Source organism: Ranitomeya variabilis, chromosome 1 (genome assembly GCF_051348905.1).
Source record: "Ranitomeya variabilis isolate aRanVar5 chromosome 1, aRanVar5.hap1, whole genome shotgun sequence".
Classification (NCBI taxonomy): domain Eukaryota; kingdom Metazoa; phylum Chordata; class Amphibia; order Anura; family Dendrobatidae; genus Ranitomeya; species Ranitomeya variabilis.
Window position 1 is genome coordinate 1,150,263,679 of NC_135232.1, and position 27,523 is coordinate 1,150,291,201.

General features: G+C 42.0%; 1 protein-coding gene across 1 annotated transcript in view; it reads left to right on the forward strand.

Annotated features, from left to right (window-relative positions):
- LOC143793154 (shootin-1-like) overlaps nucleotides 1-27,523 on the forward strand; it is an 81,347-nt gene that overhangs the window by 39,832 nt on the left and 13,992 nt on the right. The window contains exons 3-9 of the mRNA XM_077279849.1: nucleotides 2,949-2,988; nucleotides 3,515-3,609; nucleotides 4,252-4,414; nucleotides 5,978-6,075; nucleotides 6,377-6,458; nucleotides 7,820-7,914; nucleotides 19,483-19,629. Coding sequence (XP_077135964.1) covers nucleotides 2,949-2,988; nucleotides 3,515-3,609; nucleotides 4,252-4,414; nucleotides 5,978-6,075; nucleotides 6,377-6,458; nucleotides 7,820-7,914; nucleotides 19,483-19,629 — 720 coding nt within the window. The remainder of the gene's footprint in view (nucleotides 1-2,948; nucleotides 2,989-3,514; nucleotides 3,610-4,251; nucleotides 4,415-5,977; nucleotides 6,076-6,376; nucleotides 6,459-7,819; nucleotides 7,915-19,482; nucleotides 19,630-27,523) is intronic.

The following is a 27,523-nucleotide window of genomic DNA, read 5'->3' on the forward strand; positions in this document are numbered from 1 at the left end:
ATGACCTCAGTATGAGGAGGTGGCATTATATAGGAGGGCTGATGACCTCAGTATGAGGAGGTGGCATTATATAGGAGGACTGATGACCTCAGTATGAGGAGGTGGCATTATATAGGAGGACTTATGATGACCTCAGTATGAGGAGGTGGCATTATATAGGAGGACTGATGACCTCAGTATGAGGAGGTGGCATTATATAGGAGGACTGATGACCTCAGTATGAGGAAGTGGCATTATATAGGAGGACTGATGACCTCAGTATGAGGAGGTGGCATTATATAGGAGGACTGATGATGACCTCAGTATGAGGAAGCTGCATTATATAGGAGGACTGATGACCTCAGTATGAGGAGGTGGCATTATATACGAGGACTGATGATGACCTCAGTATGAGGAGGTGGCATTATATAGGAGGACTGATGACCTCAGTATGAGGAGGTGGCATTATATAGGAGGGCTGATGATGACCTCAGTATGAGGAGGTGGCATTATATAGGAGGACTTATGATGACCTCAGTATGAGGAGGTGGCATTATATAGGAGGACTGATGACCTCAGTATGAGGAGGTGGCATTATGTAGGAGGACTGATGACCTCAGTATGAGGAGGTGGCATTATATAGGAGGACTGATGATGACCTCAGTATGAGGAGGTGGCATTATATAGGAGGGCTGATGACCTCAGTATGAGGAGGTGGTATTATATAGGAGGACTGATGACCTCAGTATGAGGAGGTGGCATTATATAGGAGGACTGATGATGACCTCAGTATGAGGAGGTGGCATTATATAGGAGGACTGATGATGACCTCAGTATGAGGAGGTGGCATTATATAGGAGGGCTGATGATGACCTCAGTATGAGGAGGTGGCATTATATAGGAGGACTGATGATGACCTCAGTATGAGGAGGTGGCATTATATAGGAGGACTTATGATGACCTCAGTATGAGGAGGTGGCATTATATAGGAGGACTGATGACCTCAGTATGAGGAGGTGGCATTATGTAGGAGGACTGATGACCTCAGTATGAGGAGGTGGCATTATATAGGAGGACTGATGACCTCAGTATGAGGAAGTGGCATTATATAGGAGGACTGATGATGACCTCAGTATGAGGAGGTGGCATTATATAGGAGGACTGATGACCTCAGTATGAGGAGGTGGCATTATGTAGGAGGACTGATGACCTCAGTATGAGGAGGTGGCATTATATAGGAGGACTGATGACCTCAGTATGAGGAAGTGGCATTATATAGGAGGACTGATGATGACCTCAGTATGAGGAGGTGGCATTATATAGGAGGACTGATGACCTCAGTATGAGGAGGTGGCATTATATAGGAGGACTGATGACCTCAGTATGAGGAGGTGGCATTATATAGGAGGACTGATGACCTCAGTATGAGGAGGTGGCATTATATAGGAGGACTGATGATGACCTCAGTATGAGGAGGTGGCATTATATAGGAGGGCTGATGACCTCAGTATGAGGAGGTGGCATTATATAGGAGGACTGATGATGACCTCAGTATGAGGAGGTGGCATTATATAGGAGGACTGATGATGACCTCAGTATGAGGAGGTGGCATTATATAGGAGGACTGATGATGACCTCAGTATGAGGAGGTGGCATTATATAGGAGGGCTGATGACCTCAGTATGAGGAGGTGGCATTATATAGGAGGACTGATGACCTCAGTATGAGGAGGTGGCATTATATAGGAGGACTTATGATGACCTCAGTATGAGGAGGTGGCATTATATAGGAGGACTGATGACCTCAGTATGAGGAGGTGGCATTATATAGGAGGACTGATGACCTCAGTATGAGGAAGTGGCATTATATAGGAGGACTGATGACCTCAGTATGAGGAGGTGGCATTATATAGGAGGACTGATGATGACCTCAGTATGAGGAAGCTGCATTATATAGGAGGACTGATGACCTCAGTATGAGGAGGTGGCATTATATACGAGGACTGATGATGACCTCAGTATGAGGAGGTGGCATTATATAGGAGGACTGATGATGACCTCAGTATGAGGCGGTGGCATTATATAGGAGGGCTGATGACCCCAGTATGAGGAAGCTGCATTATATAGGAGGACTGATGACCTCAGTATGAGGAGGTTGTCTGTGAGGACTGATGACCTCAGTATGAGGAGGTGGTATTATATAGGAGGGCTGATGACCTCAGTATGAGGAGGTGGTATTATATAGGAGGACTGATGACCTCAGTATGAGGAGGTGGCATTATATAGGAGGACTGATGATGACCTCAGTATGAGGAGGTGGCATTATATAGGAGGACTTATGATGACCTCAGTATGAGGAGGTGGCATTATATAGGAGGACTGATGATGACCTCAGTATGAGGAGGTGGCATTATATAGGAGGACTGATGACCTCAGTATGAGGAGGTGGCATTATATAGGACTGATGATGACCTCAGTATGAGGAGGTGGCATTATATAGGAGGACTGATGACCTCAGTATGAGGAGGTGGCATTATATAGGAGGGCTGATGACCTCAGTATGAGGAAGCTGCATTATATAGGAGGACTGTTGACCTCAGTATGAGGAGGTTGTCTGTGAGGACTGGTGACATCAGCATGAGGAGACGCGGTTGTCTGTGGGGACTGGTGACATCAGATTAAGAGGTTACGTACACAGAGCTAGTGAGTTTGACATCAGAGTGGGGCAGAGTTATGTAGAGTGGGCTGGAGACATCACAGAAAGTAGGGGAGGGGGATTATTAGAAGGTTTAATATCCCAATGCAGTGATAACGTTGTCTGAGAAGACCTTGTGCCATCACAGTGACCATGTTCCATAATTTGAAATTTACGAGAATTTTTTTGTCATTTTTTCCCTTCAGTAATGTTATTATGTATATGCTGTTCATCCATAGTAGTAGTGTCTTATTCTGCTTTTTCGTCTTTCACAGGATGAAGACAGTAGGAGGCAGCTCGAAGAATACGCTGACTGTAGGTGTAGACCAACCAAAGAGTTTATCACCATTTTGTTATTGGCTTTTTCACATCCATCCATCCAAATATCTCATAGGAAACCCCATATGTTTTCTGTGGGGCGAAGGGAGAGGTGTGACTGATCAGCCAGGGTGGGGGATGGCACCTGGAAAATGATATTGACCTAGCATACCATACTTAAGATGGTGGCATGTTGCGTGATGAGCAATGCTCCGGTAATTGCCTGGGTTCTTGTTCCATTGAAATGGGTCACTGCCTGGTGGGGACTGTAACGACTATGAGATAGTTGCTTGGGTTTTGGGACCACCATAATGATGTCACAGGCACATTAGCTGGGGTGATAGCGGAGGGCCTGGGATGGCCATATCGGTTAGAAATACTGCTTCTTAGACCTTTTTTTTGTTTATCAAGGCTATGGGCTTGGTTCCTGATACTGGGCAGATGATTTATTATTTTCATTATTATTGTTATTAACTTCTATCTTGTCAGTACATTATTTTTATGGTCACATATGTTTCCGCAGTATCGGAGAAGCTTCTGGAAGAATTGACAATACTAGAAGTGGAGTATGAGACTGCGCTGAGAAGTGAGAATCAGGCCGAGGAACTTACTACTCAGGTCAATACTTGAAGGACAAGAAAAAAAAAATTGAGAAAATTTATCAAAGAAATCTGAGAAGGCAGAAAAAAGAGAAAATTTATCTGTAGTCCTCATGTTTCTGGCTGGTGGTAGAGGTGGAAGAGGGATCGGGGTCCAACTTTTCAGATAATCCCTACTTGTTAGAAGGATCCTTTTACAGAAAGTGCCTATCTGCTGGGATACTCAGTGATCAGCTGTGATCGGTGGTGAAACCTTCTAGCAAGTGTTTAAATTCTCTGCAGTGCCACCACTGGAGAAATTAAGGATTACACTCTGTACATTCGTATTAATGGATGGTTTGTGTTATACAAAACAATACAGGTCCTCCAGAGAAAGAGACTTTCTTTTTATCCACTCTCTGCTCTGGTCAAGACATAAAGGTCTTAATTAGGAGCCCCTTATTATTAGGTTTAATTAATAAAATATTTAATAGAAATTATGGAAAAATATTATATATTTTTGTGGTTCATGATGATTATTACAACTATGGGTCGACTCTACTCTACTTTATGGTGGGATTTGATCTCTTCTACCTAAGTTCGAAATGACATGAAAACATCCAAAATAAAGTGCCAGCCATTGAGATTCTAAAACATCCATCAGGTTCTCTTTGGATTTCAGGTCCAGGAAGTGAACGAAAATCTGAACACAACTGAGGTCGATCAATGTATTTTTCCGATGCAAAGTGAGCAGCCGGTAGACGTCCAGCCTGTCGGCATCAGTGACCAATCTTTGGCAGAGGTGAACACAGATTCTTCTTATGAGAACCAGCAAATAATTGAAGGTAAAGAATGGCCAAATGTGCAACTATGTCCATCATAAGTTTTGACTTGGAGTGAAGACTGATGGATCTCTGGGGCCCTGGGTAAGAACAGTGGTGTCAATTTCGATGAGTTTGACCTCTCATTTTATAGTTTGTATACTTTTACCTTAAATATTAACCTCTGTTAGGACCTCAGGGTAGTCTACTAAACCTGGCATTAGGGTAAAGTGACAGGCCAATTTATTAAGAATTTTGCACTAAAAATAAAGGTTTTTTTGCGCATTTTGGAATTTTTACGCTTTTTTTTTTTTTTTAAAGTGTGCAGAGTTTATTGGACAGCGAGCCGATCTAATAGATTCACTAAAACTATGCCACAAAATTGTCATAAATTATGGAAGGAATATACTCCAATCTTGATTAATTCTCCCCCCTTCCCCCCCGAAAAGGAAGGTGTCTGGCTGCACTAGGATTTACCCATTTCCTATAAGCTTCACCCATTATATAAATATTTTGGAGCTCTGGCAGAAAAAGGATGCCAAAAGTGGCAACATTTGAACCCCATCATAAAAAAATGATATAAATTATCTAAATTATCTATAAGAAGCTCAAAGTTCCAAAAATTATTTCTCCGTTCTATAAAAGACCTCGTACAACCATGTCAATAAAAAAAAAAGATTAAAGAATGCTGAAGGCTAAAATTTAGAATAAAAAAAAGTGTTCCCAACATTTAAAGTTATCTCCTAAGCACAAGATAGGTAAATGCTTGCAGATTGGTGCCTGGAACCCCTAAAATCACAAAAAATGGGACTCTGAAAGGTCTCGTAGGAATGTGTGGCCACCGATCCACTCATTGTCAAATTAAAGGTGACAACTCTAAATGTTGGGAATAACGGGCTCGGCCATTAAGGGGTCTCGCAATATTATTAAAAATTTTCCTGCTGCCATAAGGCGTTTCCTCCCCATATACTGTCACAGCCAAGTGTGGTATAAAGGGCTGAGATCCTGCTGATACATCTCAACTGATCCACTTTTGGAGGATATAGCGGAAGAGTCAGACATGGACGACATTAATGATTTATCCTTCATGCCATAAACGTCTAAATGTAAGGAGGTGTAATGTCCGAGGAAGCCTAGCAACTCTAAAAAGGGCTTCCACAGATAGACTTTACACTAGACACTCCATCTAGTAGACTTAGAAAATTCCTGGCCTTCAGCATTTATGGAGGGTTCTGGATTTACGCAAAGGCCCTTGGATTACAATCATGATGGGGCTGCTGGCCGGTGTAGTGACCTGGCAGAAAATGGTCAGAAAGGCCAGATCAAAACCAGAATGTTAAAGACAGGACGAGAATGAGAAGGCAAATGACGGGCATAAATAATCTTATAGAGTTATAGCTTGGAATCAGATATGAACCAGACTAAGTCAACCTATAACTGGCAACTACAGGCAAGGAGCTACGGGATTATAGAATAAACAGCTCTGCCCAAGGCTCACAGTGTTGAGGCGTTACCCACAAGCTCGCTGCCTGGACAGCATACCGAGATGCCCTCAAAGTAGGTGGTGGCTTTTTTTTGTCTTTTTAGATTTGAAAAAAAATATCCAAAAATTGTCGAAAGAAAAGGAACAAATTGCATCTGAATTGCAAGAGCTAAGAATACAGGCAACCAGGCTAAGCGAGAAGGTAAGAAGATGACAGAGCTGATGGCTCATGGCCGGAGACGTGGTGGACCCAATTATGGATGTTTTTACACATTTTCATGTTCTCTGAATTTGCATGTTTATGACGTTTCACTAAATGCTAACGGTTTCATTATTATTCTAAGTAGAATTAACGGCTGAAATCAATAGAAAAAAAAAGTGAAAAACAAAAATCTGCAGGTTAAAGTTTTCAAGAATAAGTCAGAATACACGGCCATGTCACAAAGTATTCACAATTTCAGACTTAATATTAAGTTTTTATGTTTTCACCTTTTTTTTTATAGTTTGAAAATGAAAGGCGAGAAAAAGAAGCCATATGTGCGAAACTGGAAAAAAGCCAAAATAAGTTTCTAAAGCTGAATCGAGGTGAGTGGTCCCAGAACCTTACTGCCCAAGTCTGCAGCCTCCGGCCATCCTCACAGATGGACTATAGATGTTCTGGATAGTTTGCAGATGGAGGCGACAGATGTTGCATTTCGAGTTGTTGGGACATTTATGGCATTTCTACGGGATTTTTAATTTTCTGGATAGAGTTGGGAAGACATAGCCTCCTCTCTGCTGCAAGCGGTGATGACGGAGCAAGGACCATGAGATAGAGGATGGTCCCATCCCAGGCCAGCACTAGCCATACTTACCAACCTCCGGGAGCGTCTGGGAGACTCCCAGAGAATAATAGGGCATCTGCATATCCTAAAGATTTAGTAAACCTCACAGTCACAGATGGAGCTTCGGTGTCGGAGTGCACAAAAAGTGGTGAAGGGACATGGAGAATTGTTGGACGGGATTTGATCTAACGAAAAGGAGTGTGGAGAAAATGTTTGGAGCAACATCTGAATCAGTTGGACATATGACAATAGCTCCAGTGGGTTGGGCACAACCATAATATGCGCTCTCACCCGTCTTATGTTTTCCTCTATAGCTCCCTTGTGACCGTGTCGGAGTGCTCTCATCACTCATAGATGTTAGGACCAGACTCTTTCTGGCCTTACTAATCCTCCAGAAATGACTTTGCACCCATCCACCGCTGCCTGCCATGGTCATCGCAACCTGCAAAAGTAGAACATTTAAAACACCCTGTACACGGCGCACAATCACCACTGAACATATCATAATAGACGAAAACAAATACCCCAACTTGGTGACATCATATCGTGTGCACAAAGATGTCTGCAAACACTGAATGTATGACGTATAAACTGCATTACTGCAATATAGACGGTACTTACAAAATTTAGGTTTGGCCAATTCATGTGTGCCCACCAGCCACAACAAGGCAACCTTTTTTTTTTATGGGGCCCTAAACATTTTTTTTATTTAACATACATCTATCAAAAGCCTGCAGTACAGTATATACATACCACTGTGTGCACTAAGATGTCTGCAGACACCGGATATATGTAGTGTAACCTGGATTGCTGCTCTATGGACAATACTTATGTGACTGAGTGCACAAGTTGGCCCAGACCGTCTCCAATCAAATTACTGCTGGATTTTACCTGCCCCTTACATGTGTAAACTTATTTTGCCTAGGAGAGGTATCTCTGATAAAAAAAAGTTAAAGTTCCATTAAAAAAGGTCACCTTGTCATGGCCGGTGGGCACATGTGATTTGGATAATTTGTGCCTCTACTACTAATTTTATCAGTATAATTATCCTAAAAGGTGCCGGTCAGTTTTTGGTTCTTCATGCCCTGAAAATTGAGTCAGCGTTCTTTATCTTTTGTTCAGTGTCGCTTGCGGTCACCCGAGAATATGCCGACGCGCTAGATCAGCTGGAATTGGAACAAAGCTTAAGAGAAGAGGCGGAATCTTACGCAAGCAAGGTACAGTGATGTGGTAAATACTTATTTTGAAATTCTCTTGGAAAGTTTGAGAGGCTCCTGGAGACCTTCAGGGCTCTCAGAACAGTTGCCAAGTCATCCTCATACCCTTGTAGCCTCCCAAAAACGGAGCTATGAGCTGGGACCTTGCACATATTCTGGGGTATTTCGGGTCAGGAACTGAAGTAGGATGTGCAGGTATAAAAGCGTCACTTTGTGCTCCATCATGACTTCCCCTCCTGTGGGCACAGATGAGATGGCCTCTTGGTTTCTGCTTATTTCAGGATCTACTTGACTTCTTTTTGGTAAATTTTGGAAAGTTCTTTCCTAATCTAAGAGGAAGGTGACATCTCTGGGGGAACATGGATCGGTATTACATGCTCGGTGTCTTGGTCACTTTAACAGATCCCAGAAAAACTAAAGCAAAAGAACAGGTTTCTGAAACAGCAGGAAATGTGGGATTCTTCCATAGATCTGGAGGAGAACAGTGTTGTGTAAACTAAGATGGTAATGAACTGGGCAAAAAGGGGAAAAACAGGTTAGTGAAATAGTAGGAATTATGGGAATCTTGGAGGCAGCTTTTAGGGCGGGAGGTGAGGTCCTAAACTAGTGTGGGGTCTACTGGAGGCAGAAGCCGAGACTGGAGACACAGGAGCATAAGGATTTCACAAGTATCTTTGGAGGAATTGAATGACTGAACTAACATCACTTTCTGGATAATTATCGGAATGGTACATTTATTTTGGGGACACGGATGTGAGGACATAATGCAGGTAAATAAAGCAGATGAGGAACCATTGTGTAGAAAAATAAACCTGAAAATGCCCCTCTGTACAAGAATATAACTACTATAATACTGCTCCTATGTACAAGAATATAACTACTATAATACTGTCCCTATGTACAAGAATATAACTACTATAATACTGCTCCTATGTACAAGAATATAACAACTATAATACTGCCCCTATGTACAAGAATATAACTACTATAATACTGCTCCTATGTACAAGAATATAACTACTATAATACTGCCCCTATGTACAAGAATATAACTACTATAATACTGCTCCTATGTACAAGAATATAACTACTATAATACTGCTCCTATGTACAAGAATATAACTACTATAATACTGCCCCTATGTACAAGAATATAACTACTATAATACTGCCCCTATGTACAAGAATATAACTACTATAATACTGCCCCCTATGTACAAGAATATAACTACTATAATACTGCTCCCTATGTACAAGAATATAACTACTATAATACTGCTCCTATGTACAAGAATATAACTGCTATAATACTGCCCCTATGTACAATAATATAACTACTATAATGCTGCCCCTATGTACAAGAATACAACTGATATAATACTGCCCCTATAAACAAGAATATAATTACTATAATACTGCTGCTATGTACAAGAATATAACTACTATAATACTGCCCCTATATAAGAATATAACTACTATAATACTGCCCCTATCTAAGAATATAACTGCTATAATACTGCCCCTATGTACAAGAATATAACTACTATAAAACTGCTCCTATGTACAAGAATATAACTACTATAATACTGCCCCTATGTACAAGAATACAACTGATATAATACTGCCCCTATAAACAAGAATATAATTACTATAATACTGCTGCTATGTACAAGAATATAACTACTATAATACTGCCCCTATATAAGAATTTAACTACTATAATACTGCCCCTATATAAGAATATAACTACTATAATACTGCTCCTATGTACAAGAATATAACTACTATAATACTGCTCCTATGTACAAGAATATAACTACTATAATACTGCCCCTATGTACAAGAATACAACTGATATAATACTGCCCCTATAAACAAGAATATAATTACTATAATACTGCTGCTATGTACAAGAATATAACTACTATAATACTGCCCCTATATAAGAATATAACTACTATAATACTGCCCCTATATAAGAATATAACTGCTATAATACTGCCCCTATGTACAATAATATAACTACTATAATGCTGCCCCTATGTACAAGAATACAACTGATATAATACTGCCCCTATGCACAAGAATATAATTACGGTACTATAATACTGCTGCTATGTACAAGAATATAACTACTATAATACTGCCCCTATATAAGAATATAACTACTATAATACTGCCCCTATATAAGAATATAACTACTATAATACTGCCCCTGTGTACAAGAATATAACTACTATAATACTGCTCCTATTTTCAAGAATATAACTACTATAATACTGCCCCTATATACAAGAATATTACTACTATAATACTGCTCCTATGTACAAGAATATAACTACTATAATACTGCCCCTATGTACAAGAATATAGCTACTATAACGCTGCCCCTATGTACAAGAATATAATTACTATAATACTGCTCCTATGTACAAGAATATAACTACTGTAATACTTCCCCTATGTACAAGAATATAACTACTATAATACTGCCCCTATGTACAAGAATATAACTACTATAATACTGACCCTATATACAAAAATATACTATAATACTGCTCATATGTACAAGAATATAACTACTATAATACTGCCCCTATATACAAGAATATACTATAATACTGCTCATATGTACAAGAATATAACTACTATAATACTGCTCTCCATGTACAAGAATATACCTACAATAATACTGCCCCTATGTACAAGAATATAATTACTATAATACTGCTCCTATGTGCAAGAATATAACTACTGTAATACTTCCCCTATGTATAAGAATATAACTACTATAATACTGCTCCCTATGTACAAGATTATAACTACTATAATACTGCCCCTATATACAAAAATATAACTACTATAATACTGCTCCTATGTACAAGAATATAACTACTATAATACTGCTCTCCATGTACAAGAATATACCTACTATAATACTGCCCCTATGTACAAGAATATAATTACTATAATACTGCTCCTATGTACAATATAACTACTATAATACTGTTCCTATATACAAGAATATAACTACTATAATACTGCTCCTATGTACAAGAATATAACTACTATAATACCGCTCCTATGTACAAGAAAATAACTACTATAATACTGCCCCTATATACAAGAATATAACTACTATAATACTGCTCCTATGTACAAGAATATAACTACTATAATACTGCCTCTATATAAAAGAATATAACTACTATAATACTGCCCCTATGTACAAGAATATAACTACTATAATACTGCTCCTATGTACAAGAATATAACTACTATAATACCGCTCCTATGTACAAGAATATAACTACTATAATACTGCCCCTAAGTACAAGAATATAACTACTATAATACTGCCCCCTATGTACAAGAATATAACTACTATACTACTGCTCCTATGTACAAGAATATAACTACTATAATACTGCCCCTATGTACAAGAATATAACTACTATAATACTGCCCCTATGTACAAGAATATAACTACTATACTACTGCTCCTATGTACAAGAATATAGCTACTATAATACTGCCCCTATGTACAAGAATATAACTACTATAACACTGCTCCTATGTACAAGAATATAACTACTATAATACTGCTCCTATATACAAGAATATAGCTACTATAATACTGCCCCTATGTACAAGAATATAACTACTATAATACTGCTCCTATATACAAGAATATAACTACTTTAATACTGCCCCTATGTACAAGAATATAACTACTATAATACTGCTCCTATGTACAAGAATATAACTACTATAATACTGCCTGTTGTGAGTTTGGTTTTTGGGCTCCCCCGGTGGTCACTGGTGGTACTGGACTTGTGTGCCTCACTTTCTCTGTTCACCTGTTTCCATCAGGATATGGGTGTATCCTATTTAGCCTTGCTGCTCAGTTATTCTAGTGCCGGCCATCAATGTAACCAGAGCCTTTCTGTTGCATGTTCCTGCTTCTAGACTACTATCAGCTAAGTTGGACTCTTAGTCCTAAGTTTGTTTGCATTTTTGTTCCAGTTCACAGTTATGTTATGTTTCTGTAGCTGGAAGCTCTTGTGGGCCGAAATTACCACTCCGGTGTCATGAGTTGACACATGAGTCTTAAAGTAATTTCGGGATGGTATTTTAATAGGGTTTTCAGCTGACCGTGAAGTTCCCTATTGTATCTTCTTGCTATCTAGTAAGCGGACCTCGCTTTGCTGAACCTACCTTCATACTGCGTATGTCTTTTCCTCTGAACTCACCGTCAATATATGTGGGGGGCTTCTGTCTCCTTTTTGGGGGAATTTCCCTAGAGGTAAGCCAGGTCTGTCTTTTCCTCTATTAGGGTTAGTTAGTCCTCCGGCTGGCGCTGGGCGTCTAGGGATAAAACGTAGGTACGCCACCCGGCCACTGTTAGTTGTGTGGTAGGTTTAGCTCACGGTCAGCTCGAGATTCCATCACCCAAGAGCTGTTCTGTTATTTATGTTCTCTGACTTTCCCTTGCCATTGGGAACCATGACAGTATGGCCGGCCCAGTGTTAAAACCGTTGGCAGAAGAAAGGAGAGAAAACGAAGTCTGCAGATTTTTTTTTTTTTTTCTTCCTCTGAGCTTGCTCTATAGTTGACTTAGTTGCATTTCTGCTCTAATTGCAGCCTTTGTCTCTCTCTCTCCTTCTAATCCTTGAATGGCTCTGATCTCACCTGATTAAAATGGATCCTCAGAGTTTGGCTACAGGTTTGAATAATCTTGCTACGAAGGTTCAAAATTTACAGGATTTTGTTATTCATGCTCCTATATCTGAACCTAGAATTCCTATACCAGAATTTTTCTCCGGGGATAGATCTCGTTTCCTGAATTTCAAAAATAATTGTGGATTATTTCTTTCCCTGAGATCTCGCTCCGCTGGAGATCCCGCACAGCAGGTTAGGATAGTAATTTCCTTGCTGCGGGGTGACCCTCAAGACTGGGCATTTGCATTGGCACCCGGGGATCCTGCGTTGCTCAATGTGGATGCGTTTTTTCTGGCTTTGGGGTTGCTTTATGAGGAACCTAACTTAGAGATTCAGGCTGAAAAAGCCTTGATGGCCCTATCTCAAGGGCAAGATGAAGCTGAAATATACTGCCAAAAATTTCGTAAATGGTCTGTGCTTACTCAGTGGAATGAGTGCGCCCTGGCGGCGAATTTCAGAGAGGGTCTCTCTGATGCCATTAAAGATGTTATGGTGGGGTTCCCTGCACCTACAGGTCTGAATGAGTCCATGACAATGGCTATTCAGATTGATCGGCGTTTGCGGGAGCGCAAACCTGTGCACCATTTGGCGGTGTCTTCTGAGAAGGCTCCAGAAAATATGCAATGTGATAGAATTCTGTCCAGAAGCGAACGGCAGAATTTTAGGCGAAAAAATGGGTTGTGCTTCTATTGTGGTGATTCAACTCATGTTATATCAGCATGCTCTAAACGTACAAAAAAGGTTGATAAGTCTATTTCAATTGGCACTTTACAGTCTAAGTTTATTCTGTCTGTGACCTTGATTTGTTCATTATCGTCAATTACCGCGGATGCCTATGTCGACTCTGGCGCCGCTTTGAGTCTAATGGATTGGTCCTTTGCCAGGCGCTGTGGGTTTGATCTAGAGCCTCTGGAAGTTCCTATACCTCTGAAGGGTATTGACTCTACACCATTGGCTAGTAATAAACCACAATACTGGACACAAGTGACTATGCGTATGAATCCAGACCATCAGGAGATGATTCGCTTCCTTGTGTTGTACAATCTACATGACGTTTTGGTGCTCGGATTGCCATGGTTACAATCTCATAACCCAGTTCTTGACTGGAAAGCAATGTCTGTGTTAAGCTGGGGATGTCAGGGGGCTCATGGGGACGTACCTTTGGTTTCCATTTCGTCATCTATTCCCTCTGAGATTCCGGAATTTTTATCTGATTATCGTGATGTTTTTGAGGAGCCTAAGCTTGGTTCACTACCTCCTCACAGAGATTGCGATTGTACCATAGATCTGATTCCGGGCAGTAAATTTCCAAAGGGTCGTTTATTTAATCTATCTGTACCTGAACATGCTGCTATGCGAGAATATATTAAGGAGTCCCTGGAAAAGGGACATATTCGTCCTTCTTCATCTCCCTTAGGAGCCGGTTTTTTCTTTGTATCTAAAAAAGATGGCTCTTTGAGGCCGTGTATTGATTATCGACTCTTGAATAAAATTACAGTCAGATATCAGTATCCTCTGCCACTGCTGACTGATTTGTTTGCTCGAATAAAAGGGGCTAAGTGGTTCTCTAAGATTGATCTCCGTGGGGCGTATAATTTGGTGCGAATTAAGCAGGGGGATGAGTGGAAAACCACATTTAATACGCCCGAGGGCCATTTTGAGTATTTAGTAATGCCTTTTGGTCTTTCAAATGCCCCTTCAGTCTTTCAGTCCTTTATGCATGACATTTTCCGTGAATATTTGGATAAACTTATGATCGTGTATCTGGATGATATTTTGATTTTTTCGGATGACTGGGATTCTCATGTCCAACAGGTCAGGAGGGTTTTTCAGGTTTTGCGGGCTAATTCCTTGTGTGTGAAGGGTTCTAAGTGTATTTTTGGGGTTCAAAAGATTTCTTTTTTGGGGTACATTTTTTCCCCCTCTTCCATTGAGATGGATCCTGTCAAGGTTCGGGCTATTTGTGATTGGACGCAACCTTCTTCTCTTAAGAGCCTTCAGAAATTTTTGGGCTTTGCTAATTTTTATCGTCGATTTATAACTGGTTTTTCTGATGTTGCTAAACCTTTGACTGATTTGACCAAGAAGGGTGCTGATGTTGCTGATTGGTCCCCTGCTGCTGTGGAGGCCTTTCGGGAGCTTAAGCGCCGCTTTTCTTCCGCCCCTGTGTTGCGTCAGCCTGATGTTACTCTTCCTTTTCAGGTTGAGGTCGATGCTTCCGAGATCGGAGCTGGGGCGGTCTTGTCGCAGAAAAGTTCCGACTGCTCCGTGATGAGACCTTGTGCGTTCTTTTCTCGAAATTTTTCGCCCGCCGAGCGAAATTATGATATTGGTAATCGGGAGCTTTTGGCTATGAAGTGGGCTTTTGAGGAGTGGCGTCATTGGCTTGAGGGGGCTAGACATCAGGTGGTGGTATTGACCGATCACAAGAATTTGATTTATCTTGAGTCTGCCAGGCGCCTGAATCCTAGACAGGCGCGCTGGTCGTTGTTTTTCTCTCGGTTTAATTTTGTGGTCTCATACTTACCAGGTTCTAAAAATGTGAAGGCGGATGCCCTTTCTAGGAGTTTTGAGCCTGATTCCCCTGGTGATTCTGAACCTACAGGTATCCTTAAGGATGGGGTGATATTATCTGCTGTTTCCCCAGACCTGCGACGGGCTTTGCAGGAGTTTCAGGCGGATAGACCTGATCTTTGCCCGCCTGGTAGACTGTTTGTTCCTGATGATTGGACCAGTAGAGTCATCTCGGAGGTTCATTCTTCTGTGTTGGCAGGTCATCCCGGGATCTTTGGTACCAGGGATTTGGTGGCTAGGTCCTTCTGGTGGCCTTCCCTGTCTCGAGATGTACGAGTTTTTGTGCAGTCTTGTGATGTTTGTGCTCGGGCCAAACCTTGTTGTTCTCGGGCTAGCGGATTGTTGTTATCTTTGCCTATTCCGAAGAGGCCTTGGACTCACATCTCTATGGATTTTATTTCTGATCTCCCTGTTTCTCAGAAAATGTCTGTCATCTGGGTGGTGTGTGATCGTTTTTCAAAGATGGTTCATTTGGTGCCCTTGCCTAAGTTGCCTTCCTCATCCGAGTTGGTTCCTCTGTTTTTTCAAAATGTGGTTCGCTTGCATGGTATTCCGGAGAATATCGTTTCTGACAGGGGGACCCAGTTCGTGTCTAGATTTTGGCGGGCGTTCTGTGCTAGGATGGGCATTGATTTGTCTTTTTCGTCTGCGTTCCATCCTCAGACTAATGGCCAGACTGAGCGAACTAATCAGACCTTGGAGACTTATTTGAGGTGTTTTGTGTCTGCGGATCAGGATGACTGGGTTGCCTTTTTGCCGTTGGCGGAGTTTGCCCTCAATAATCGGGCTAGTTCTGCCACTTTGGTTTCTCCTTTCTTTTGCAATTCGGGGTTTCATCCTCGTTTTTCTTCCGGTCAGGTGGAGTCTTCGGATTGTCCTGGAGTGGATACTGTGGTGGATAGGTTGCATCGGATTTGGGGACAGGTGGTGGACAATTTGGAGTTGTCCCAGGAGAAGACTCGGCATTTTGCTAACCGCCGTCGTCGTGTTGGTCCTCGTCTTCGTGTTGGGGACTTGGTGTGGTTGTCTTCTCGTTTTGTCCCTATGAGGGTTTCTTCTCCTAAGTTTAAGCCTCGGTTCATCGGCCCGTATAAGATTTTGGAGATTCTTAACCCCGTGTCCTTTCGATTGGACCTCCCAGCATCTTTTTCTATCCATAATGTCTTCCATCGGTCATTATTGCGCAGGTATGAGGTACCGGTTGTGCCTTCCGTTGAGCCTCCCGCTCCGGTGTTGGTTGAGGGTGAATTGGAGTACGTTGTGGAGAAGATCTTGGACTCCCGTGTTTCCAGACGGAGACTTCAGTATCTGGTCAAGTGGAAGGGCTACGGTCAAGAGGATAATTCTTGGGTGACAGCCTCTGATGTTCATGCCTCTGATTTGGTCCGTGCCTTTCATAGGGCTCGTCCTGATCGCCCTGGTGGTTCTTGTGAGGGTTCGGTGCCCCCTCCTTGAGGGGGGGGTACTGTTGTGAGTTTGGTTTTTGGGCTCCCCCGGTGGTCACTGGTGGTACTGGACTTGTGTGCCTCACTTTCTCTGTTCACCTGTTTCCATCAGGATATGGGTGTATCCTATTTAGCCTTGCTGCTCAGTTATTCTAGTGCCGGCCATCAATGTAACCAGAGCCTTTCTGTTGCATGTTCCTGCTTCTAGACTACTATCAGCTAAGTTGGACTCTTAGTCCTAAGTTTGTTTTGCATTTTAGTTCCAGTTCACAGTTATGTTATTTTTCTGTAGCTGGAAGCTCTTGTGGGCCGAAATTACCACTCCGGTGTCATGAGTTGACACATGAGTCTTAAAGTAATTTCGGGATGGTATTTTAATAGGGTTTTCAGCTGACCGTGAAGTTCCCTATTGTATCTTCTTGCTATCTAGTAAGCGGACCTCGCTTTGCTGAACCTACCTTCATACTGCGTATGTCTTTTCCTCTGAACTCACCGTCAATATATGTGGGGGGCTTCTGTCTCCTTTTTGGGGGAATTTCCCTAGAGGTAAGCCAGGTCTGTCTTTTCCTCTATTAGGGTTAGTTAGTCCTCCGGCTGGCGCTAGGCGTCTAGGGATAAAACGTAGGTACGCCACCCGGCCACTGTTAGTTGTGTGGTAGGTTTAGCTCACGGTCAGCTCGAGATTCCATCACCCAAGAGCTGTTCTGTTATTTATGTTCTCTGACTTTCCCTTGCCATTGGGAACCATGACAACTGCCCCTATGTACAAGAATATAACTACTATAATACTGCCCCTATGTACAAGAATATAACTACTATAATACTGCCCCTATGTACAAGAATATAACTACTATAATACTGCCCCTATGTACAAGAATATAACTACTATAACACTGCTCCTATGTACAAGAATATAACTACTATAATACTGCTCCTATGTACAAGAATATAACTACTATAACACTGCTCCTATGTACAAGTATATAACTACTATAATACTGCCCCTATGTACAAGAATATAACTGCTATAATACTGCTCCTATGTACAAGAATATAACTACTATAATACTGCCCCTATGTACAAGAATATAACTACTATAATACTGCTCCTATGTACAAGAATATAACTACTATAATACTGCTCCTATGTACAAGAATATAACTACTATAATACTGCTCCTATGTACAAGAATATAACTACTATAATACTGCCCCTATGTACAAGAATATAACTACTATAATACTGCCCCTATGTACAAGAATATAACTACTATAATACTGCTCCTATGTACAAGAATATAACTACTATAATACTGCTCCTATGTACAAGAATATAACTACTATAATACTGCCCCTATGTACAAGAATATAACTACTATAATACTGCTCCCTATGTACAAGAATATAACTACTATAATACTGCTCCTATGTACAAGAATATAACTACTATAACACTGCTCCTATGTACAAGAATATAACTACTATAATACTGCCCCTATGTACAAGAATATAACTACTATAATACTGCCCCTATGTACAAGAATATAACTACTATAATACTGCCCCTATGTACAAGAATATAACTACTATAACACTGCTCCTATGTACAAGAATATAACTACTATAATACTGCCCCTATGTACAAGAATATAACTACTATAATCCTGCCCCTATGTACAAGAATATAACTACTATAATACTGCCCCCTATGTACAAGTATATAACTACTATAATACTGCCCCTATGTACAAGAATATAACTACTATAACACTGATCCTATGTACAAGAATATAACTACTATAATACTGCTCCTATGTACAAGAATATAACTACTATAACACTGCTCCTATGTACAAGAATATAACTACTATAATACTGCTCCTATATACAAGAATATAACTACTTTAATACTGCCCCTATGTACAAGAATATAACTACTATAATACTGCCCCTATGTACAAGAATATAACTACTATAATACTGCCCCTATGTACAAGAATATAACTACTATAATACTGCCCCCTATGTACAAGAATATAACTACTATAACACTGCTCCTATGTACAAGAATATAACTACTATAATACTGCCCCTATGTACAAGAATATAACTACTATAATACTGCCCCTATGTACAAGAATATAACTACTATAATACTGCCCCTATGTACAAGAATATAACTACTATAATACTGTCCCCTATGTACAAGAATATAACTACTATAATACTGCTCCTATGTACAAGAATATAACTACTATAATACTGCTCCTATGAACAAGAATATAACTACTATAATACTGCTCCTATGTACAAGAATATAACTACTATAATACTGCACCTATGTACAAGAATATAACTACTATAATACTGCTCCTATGTACAAGAATATAACTACTATAATACTGCACCTATGAACAAGAATATAACTACTATAATACTGCCCCTATGTACAAGAATATAACTACTATAATACTGCCCCTATGTACAAGAATATAACTACTATAATACTGCTCCTATGTACAAGAATATAACTACTATAATACTGCACCTATGTACAAGAATATAACTACTATAATACTGCTCCTATGTACAAGAATATAACTACTATAATACTGCACCTATGTACAAGAATATAACTACTATAATACTGCCCCTATGTACAAGAATATAACTACTATAACACTGCCCTCTATGCATAGGAATATATCTAACAATTAACCATACAAATATATTGCCTCACTAGTAGACACTTTAGAGTGATGAAACCAGACATGTGGGACTTTATTTTTTGTGGACTTTTATGCTTCATAGCTACTTTCTTTCTCAGGTTCTAAAAGAAAAGAAAGCAATTTCCCGGCAGAGCGTGATCCTAATGCAGAGTGTGCAACCCAATGAGATGCTGATTAAAGCACTGGATGACGTCCGCTCGCTGACCGTAACTCTGGAGGTCACCAAGCAAGAATTGCTGATGAAGGTGACCGTTGATCTTAATAGCATATACACATACTGACTGCTGGACATTCTGCTCTGTCATGTCCTCCACAGCTGTTGACCTTGATCTCAGAGGACTGAAACATGTCCCAATATGAATGACTTTAGCAACTTTCTACAATATAAGAGGAAGCCCATCCACAAAATGGTCAGATCCAACAAACAAGTGTTTAGTGTGTCACTGGGTTATTACATGCAAACCAAAAGGTTCATAAAACAATCCATCACACAGAGGACAAAATAGTCCAGAAACAGAGATAAAGTCCAGGAAGGGGATAAATGCCCTTGGAGATAGGAGTCACAATCCTATGCTTAGAAATCAGTGCGGCTCCAGATACTTCTCCGTATGGGCTCCTCCAGCAGTATTTCCAGGGTAATCCAGGTTTCTCCAAGTCTCTCTGGGGTGTTTACCGTAGACTCAGCATCCCACACAGGATCTTTCTTACTTGTCTCTCTCCTCAGAAGGAGGATTCTCACTCCTTTATCAGTGAACACGCCATGAGGTCTACACAGACCTCTGACCACCTCACTTTAGTCCGCATTGCTCAACTGTTGATAGAGCAGTAGGGTAGGTCGGCCTAAGGGAGTCTATATTTCTTCTTGTTGGAACAGTCCATCAGCATTCTGCTGTTGGCCTTCTCGTTTGTATTGGATGGAGAAGCTGTAGGGTTGTAAGGGAAAGCTCCATCGCAGCAATCGTCCATTGTCCCCTGATACGCACTTCAGCCATGTGAGGGTGTTGTGGTCTATCACAATTGTAAAGTCTCTGTCATACAAGTATGGCTGCAATTGCTTTAGTGCCCAGACAATGGCAAGGCATTCCTTTTCAATGGTGGCATAGGCAACTTCCCGATCCAGTAGTTTCTGACTGGCAAAAGCAACAGGATGTTCCTCCCCAGCGGCATACACCTTGCTAAGAACTGTCCCAATTCCAAAGGTGGATGCATCTGTCTGCATGAGGAACCTCCGCTTATAGTCATTTGAGGCCAAGACAGGAGCGGTGATGAGGATCGTCTTTAATGCTAAAAAAGCATCCTCGCATGCAGTCGAACACGTCACATTCTTAGGCATGCTGTTGCGGGTCACGTTGATTAGGGGCTTGGCCAAGGTGCTGAAATTAGAAACAAATTTTTCTAGTAGCCAGCAGTTCCAAAAAAAGTGAGTACCTGGTTCTTATTCTGGGATCTATGCCAGTTGCTAATGGCTTCCACCATGGCAGGCTCAGGCTTCAAGGTCCCACCCCTTACCTTATGCCCGAGGTACTGCACCATCGTTCCCAAACTGGCATTTATTAGGGTGAATGGTCAGCCCTGCAGTATGATACATCTAGCACTATGACCAAGTGTTTAAGGTGATCCTCCCAGGTTGTACTGAAAATGACAATATCATCCAAGTAAGCCGAGGCAAAGTCCTATCATTGCTCTAACAGTCGATCTACCAGTCTCTGGAAAGTAACGGGGGCATTTTTCATTCCGAAGGGCATTACCAGGAACTCAAAAAGCCCAAATGGAATAATGAAGGCCGAGCGCTCCCAAGCATCCTCCATTAGGGGTATCTGCCAGTACCCCTTGCTCAAGTCTAACGTGGTTACAAATTGGGAACTGGCTAATCAATCTGATAGATCATCAATCCTGGGCCTGGAGTAAGCGTTACTCTTGGTGGCATTGTTTAAACTCTGGTAATTGATGCAGAACCGCGTTGTACCATTCTTAGGGACCACGAGCTGTGAGATGGCTGAATAACCCCCAGTTGTTTCATTTCCTCCAGTTCATTCTTTATCATGCCTTGAATAGCTTCTGGAACCCGGTGGGCAGCCTCCTGGATGGGTTGTTTTCCTGAGGTTTCCACATAGTGGCTGATGAGAGTAGTCCGCCCTGGCTTTGAGGAGAAAGCAGAAGCCCTCAGTCTTAGTACAGAGAAAATATCTTCCTTTTGTATATCTGATAAATGGGAGCCAAGGGGCACTTGTTCCAGGGATCATCCGGCATGGGCAACTTGGAGAAGGTCGGGGAGATATTTGTCTTAGGACTAAAGGCCCCGTCTCACATAGCGAGATCGCTGCTGAGTCACAAGTTTTGTGACGCAACAGCGACCTCCATAGCGATCTCGCTATGTGTGACACGTACCAGCGATCAGGCCCCTGCTGTGAGATCGCTGGTCGTGTCGGAATGGCCTGGACCTTTTTTTGGTCGTTGAGGCCCCGCTGACATTGCTGAATCGGTGTGTGTGACACCGATCCAGCGATGTCTTCACTGGTAACCAGGGTAAACATCGGGTTACTAAGCGCAGGGCCGCGCTTAGTAACCCGATGTTTACCCTGGTTACCAGCGTAAATGTAAAAAAAAAAAAACAATACATACTCGCCTTCTGATGTCCGTCAGGTCCCTTGCCGTCTGCTTCCTGCTCTCACTGACTGCCGGCCGTACAGTGAGAAGTGAGAGCACAGCAGTGACGTCACCGCTGCGCTCTGCTCTCAGTGTACGGCGGCTCAGTCAGTCAGAGCAGGAAGCAGACGGCAAGGGACCTGGACACCGAAAGGCGAGTATGTACTGTTTGTTTTTTTTGGTAACCAGGGTAAACATCGGGTTACTAAGCGCGGCCCTGCGCTTAGTAACCCGATGTTTACCCTGGTTACCCGGGTGCTGCAGGGGGACTTCGGCATCGTTGAAGACAGTTTCAACGATGCCGAACTCGTTCCCCTGATCGTTGGTCGCTGGGGAGAGCGGTCTGTGTGACAGCTCCCCAGCGACCACACAGCGACTTACCAACGATCACGGCCAGGTCGTATCGCTGGTCGTGATCGTTGGTAAATCGCTAAGTGAGACGGGGCCTTAACACTAAGGGAGTGGCAGATGGCTAGAACAGGTAGACATCAGGTGTGATATTCTTTCAGCATACTGATGTGGACTGTCTTGTCATCGACTACTAGGGTCCAGGGTTATTATGTAGTTATATATATACGTATGGGTAGGCGCACGTGCCAGGAGAGGTATTCTTAGTATACGGCTGCAAACAGGGCAACTCCACAAAATTGTCAGAGGTTACAACAATAAATAAATTAAAAAGTTTGCGCCTGTATACACCCTCAGTGAGAAAAAAAAGGATAAATAAATAAAACTAGATAGATAAATAAAAACTTGTGCACAATCTCTTTGAATAGGATATACGTGCAAATACAGCCTCTGAATTAAGGTCCGCTTTGTGCAAAGCAAGTTTTTCCGGGTTAAAATTATTGGTGCATATGAAAAATTGTGACTACTCCCAGTAGCCAATATAAATAGTTAATTTTACCTTATCTGTAAGGTAATGTTGAAATCCTAAGTGAAAACACTGCAATCTTCTCCTTATCTTCCTTCACAGCTTACCATGGTTACTAGATAAAATCCGCATTCCTGTAGCAGCTTAAACAGCAATAATAAATCTTCAGGAGCGTGGTCCCGGCCGGTGACACACGCTCCCTAAGCCTCCTTCCTGGTGTAGCACGGACTCACCGAGCCCCATAGTCAAGGAATACAATCTTGTCACAATTTTTCATATGCACCAATAATTTTAACCCGGAAAAACTTGCTTTGCACAAAGCGGACCTTAATTCAGAGGCTGTATTTGCACGTATATCCTATTCAAAGAGATTGTGCACAAGTTTTTATTTATCTATCTAGTTTTATTTATTTATCCTTTTTTTTCTCACCGAGGGTGTATACAGGCGCAAACTTTTTAATTTATTTATTATTATGTAGTTAGCATCATTAATTTTCCTGACAGCCTGATAAGGGTCTTCCCACGTTGCTTGAAGCTTGTTGGCAGGTGAAGCAATAATCATGAGCACCTGTAGTCCATCCATAAATTTCTGAGTCCTGGCATTGCGGTAATACCAGGTCTTTTGACTGGACTGGGCTGGGCCAGTTGATGGTGTTCTTTAGCCAAGGTAGCCAGCTGGGCGTGACGGTCTGGGAACTCTAGAACATAGGGAATGACGTGCATTCCGGTGTCTGAGAAATCTCCCCTTCAGTGTTCCTTCAGAAGAGCGAAAGACCCATGGACCTTATGACCAAACAGTAGATCGAAGGGGGAGAACCCTTTGGAACCTTGGGGAACATCCCGATTGGCAAAGAGGAGATGTGGCAGGTATTCTTCACAGTTCTTGTCAAAGTCATCAAAATCCTGCAGCACATTTTTTAGGGTTCCATTAAAACGTTCACAGTCAATTGGTCAGCAGGTGGTGTAGGGTGGGGCGAATGGCTCAATCACCACAGTTATGCCAGAGGGATTGGACCAGGTCTGGCATGAACTGAGTCCCTTGATACAATAATATTTCACTGGGGAACCCTACCCAAGTAAAGATGGTAACAAGAGCCTCGCCTACCTTTGCTGCTGTAATACTGGACAGGGTCACGGCTTCAGGATACCGAGTGGCAAAGTCCACCACTGTCAGGATGCATTGTTTCTGGCTGGTGTGGGCCAGAGGTCCCATGATCTTCACAGCTACAGGTTGGAATGGTTCTTCAATTATGGGCATGGGTTGCAGGGGCACCTTATGTCGAGTTCCTGGATGCCGCATTCGCTGGCACACATCGCAGGTGCGGCGATAATGGGATACCGACCTTGAGATTCCAGGCCAGTAAAAACTTTGGGTGAGTCTCTTTTCAGTCCTCCCTTGATGTCCACCCAAGGGGATGTCATGGGCTAGTTTGAGTAGATTTGCCCTGTACTAGGGACAATGAGTTGCCTGGTCGCCGTGTCAGGGATGCCCTCATCACCAAACATTCTTACGCGATAATACAATCCCTTTTCTCAGGTGAAGCAATCCCCATTATCTCCCACATGCTCAGTTTCTGCTCATAGTCTAAAAGCTTCCAAAGTAGTGTCAACTTGTTTCTCTTCTAAACTCCTCTCTATCCCAAGTTTACCAACTCTGATGGGGGTTGTGGTGGTTGCTCCCCAGTTAAGTCTGGATGTCGTGGTGCTTGAAGGCCCTTTAGTCGTTGGTGACTCCCACAAAATGGCACTGTAACTCTTCCTCAGGCAGGATGGAGTGAACAAGATTCACTGGACAAGGTGGGGGTGCATGGGGCTCCCTCCAAGTCCTTGAGGGACAGCTGGATTGAAGGTGTCCAGGCTGCCCACACCCATAACATCTCTCTCCGATTCCCCCATGTCGTGGTCGGAACTGTTGGGGCCTGGCTTTGGGAGGCATGGTTGTATTCATCCTGCAGTTGGGTGGAGGGATAGATATAACTCCAAAGGGGCTGTGGAGCAGGAGCAGGCTGTGGATTATTATTCCCGAAACCTCCTCCCTTGCAGTTGGATAGTAAGGGCCTCATCGGCCAGGGCTTGCAGCGCTATCCAAAATGCGCGACTTGCACTCCTGGACCCATTCCTATTTCTGCGTGGCACTTTTATGAGAAACGCCTTTATAGCATCTTCCACAATGAAGGCGTTTTCTGCTTCCAGCCATCTCCGACATGCCTGGGACAACTTATGGACATACATCCTAAACGATCTCTTCCCCATTGTACATGAGTCTCGTGTGATATTATTATATTACAATATTACAATGTTATAATCCTGGTTCCACTGTGAGTCAATGGCTAGGTAAGTTTGCGCCATGCTTCCATCTAGGAGTCCCACTAACAAACGCATCTGGTCAGTGTATCTTCATCATGGCACACTGCTTCTCAAAGTCCTTGAAGAACCCCTCCACATCTTCGGAAGCCTCATCAAATGGCTTGAAGTCCGTCCGAGTGATCCATACAGGCTACCGGATTGTTAGTTTACACTTCAAATCACATTACTCCCTCTTTCTGGCTCCATTGCTTCTTGTCCCCGCTGTCCTCGGCGAGCAGCCGCCTCCTTATACTCCTGGGAGATGTCTGGGCCCAAAACCACCATTTCTTCTTTGTATTACACCAATCATTGGCACTTTGGGGTGGGGACCACAGTCTTCAGCGCTTGTCTGTTAGACATCTGAGAGGACATGGTCTGATTAGCAACCACCAGTAAATGAATTAATGCCTCTTTAGTCAGTCTGAACCAACCTTCCGCAATATAAGAGGAAGCCCAACCACAAAACGGTCAGAACCAACAAACGTGTGTTTGGTGTGTTACGTGGTCCTACTCTGGTATCATACAATCAACAGAGCGAGAGAAGAGTGAACAGTCCCAAAAATCTTTATTACACCATGTTCCAAATTATTATGCAAATTATATTTTTCTGATATTTTCCTAAATGGTCGGTGCAAATGACAGTCAGTCTAATAAAAGTCATCACCCGTTAGAGTATACATCGAATTTTATTGAGAAACCTCCCAATGATAACAGTATAATCTATAAAATTAATAAAACCTCACAATGCACTGTTCCAAGTTATTAGTCACAGCAGAACTTCTAAACATTTGATATAAAGAACTGAAAATGCTCATTTGTGGAATTTGCAGCATTAGGAGGTCACATTCACTGAACAAAAAAGCTATTTAACTCCAAAGCCTCCTAACAGGCCAAGTTACATGTTAACATAGGACCCTTCTTTGATGTCACCTTCACAATTCTTGCATCCATTGAGCTTGTGAGTTTTTGGAGAGTTTCTGCTTGTATTTCTTTGCCTCCCAGAGCTGCTGTTTTGATGTGAACAGCCTCCCACCCCCATTGATCTTTTGCTTGATGATATTCCAAAGGTTCTCTATTGGGTTGAGGTCAGGGGAAGATGGTGGCCACACCATGAGTTTATCTCCTTTTATGCCCATAGCAGCCAATGACTCAGAGGTATTCTTTGCAGCATGAGATGGGGCATTGTCAGCATGAAGATGATTTTGCTCCTGAAGGCACGTTTCTGCTTTTATACCATGGAAGAAAGTTGTCAGTCAGAAACTCTATATACTTTGCAGAGGTAATTTTCAAACCTTCGGGAACGTTAAAGGACCCTACCAGCTGTTTCCCCATGATTCTGGCACAAAACATGACTCCTCCACCTCCTTGCTGATGTCGCAGCCTTGTTGGGACATAGTGGCCATCCAATGCTCCATCCATCTGGACCATCCAGATTTGCTCGACACTTGAGGTTTGAGGGACTCCAGAGGCAACAGCAGCTTCAAATATCTGTTTGCTGCTTTGTAATGGCTTTTTAGCAGCTGCTCTCTTAATCCGATGAACTTGCCTGGCAGAAACCTTCCTAATTATGCCTTTATCTGCATGAACTCTGTCTGTGCTCAGATTCAGCCACAAATCTCTTCACAGTAAGATGATCACTCTTAAGTTTTTCGGGAAATATCTAATGTTTCATCCTTTGACCAAAGCATTGCACTATTTGATGTTTTTCGGCAGCAGAGAGATAATTTTTCTTTCCCATGTTACTTGAAACCTGTGGCCTGCTTAATAATATGGAACATCACTTTTAAGTAGTTTTCCTTTAATTAGAATCACCTGGAAAACTAATTATCACATGTGTTTAAGATTGATTTCAGTGATCCATTGAGCCCTGAGACACAATGCCATCCATGAGTTTATTTGAAAAACAAAACATATCTTTATGACACTTAAATCCAATTTGCATAATAATTTGGAACACGGTGTACATGCAAACCAGAAGGTCCATAAAACAATCCACCACACACACGATAAAATAGTCCATAAAGACATATACAGTCCAGGAACGGGATAAATGCCCAAGGAGAGAACAGTCACAATCCTCCACTTAGAGATCGATATGGCAGTGCGGTTCCAGATAAGTCTCCGTTTGGGCTCCTCCAACAGTATTTCCAAGGCAATCCAAGTTTTTCTCTGGGGTGTTTGCCGTAGCTTCAGCGTCCCACGCAGGATCTTAGTTGTTTCTCTCCTCAGATGGAGAGAAAATTCCTCTTTATACCCACATTTGTATTTCAGGT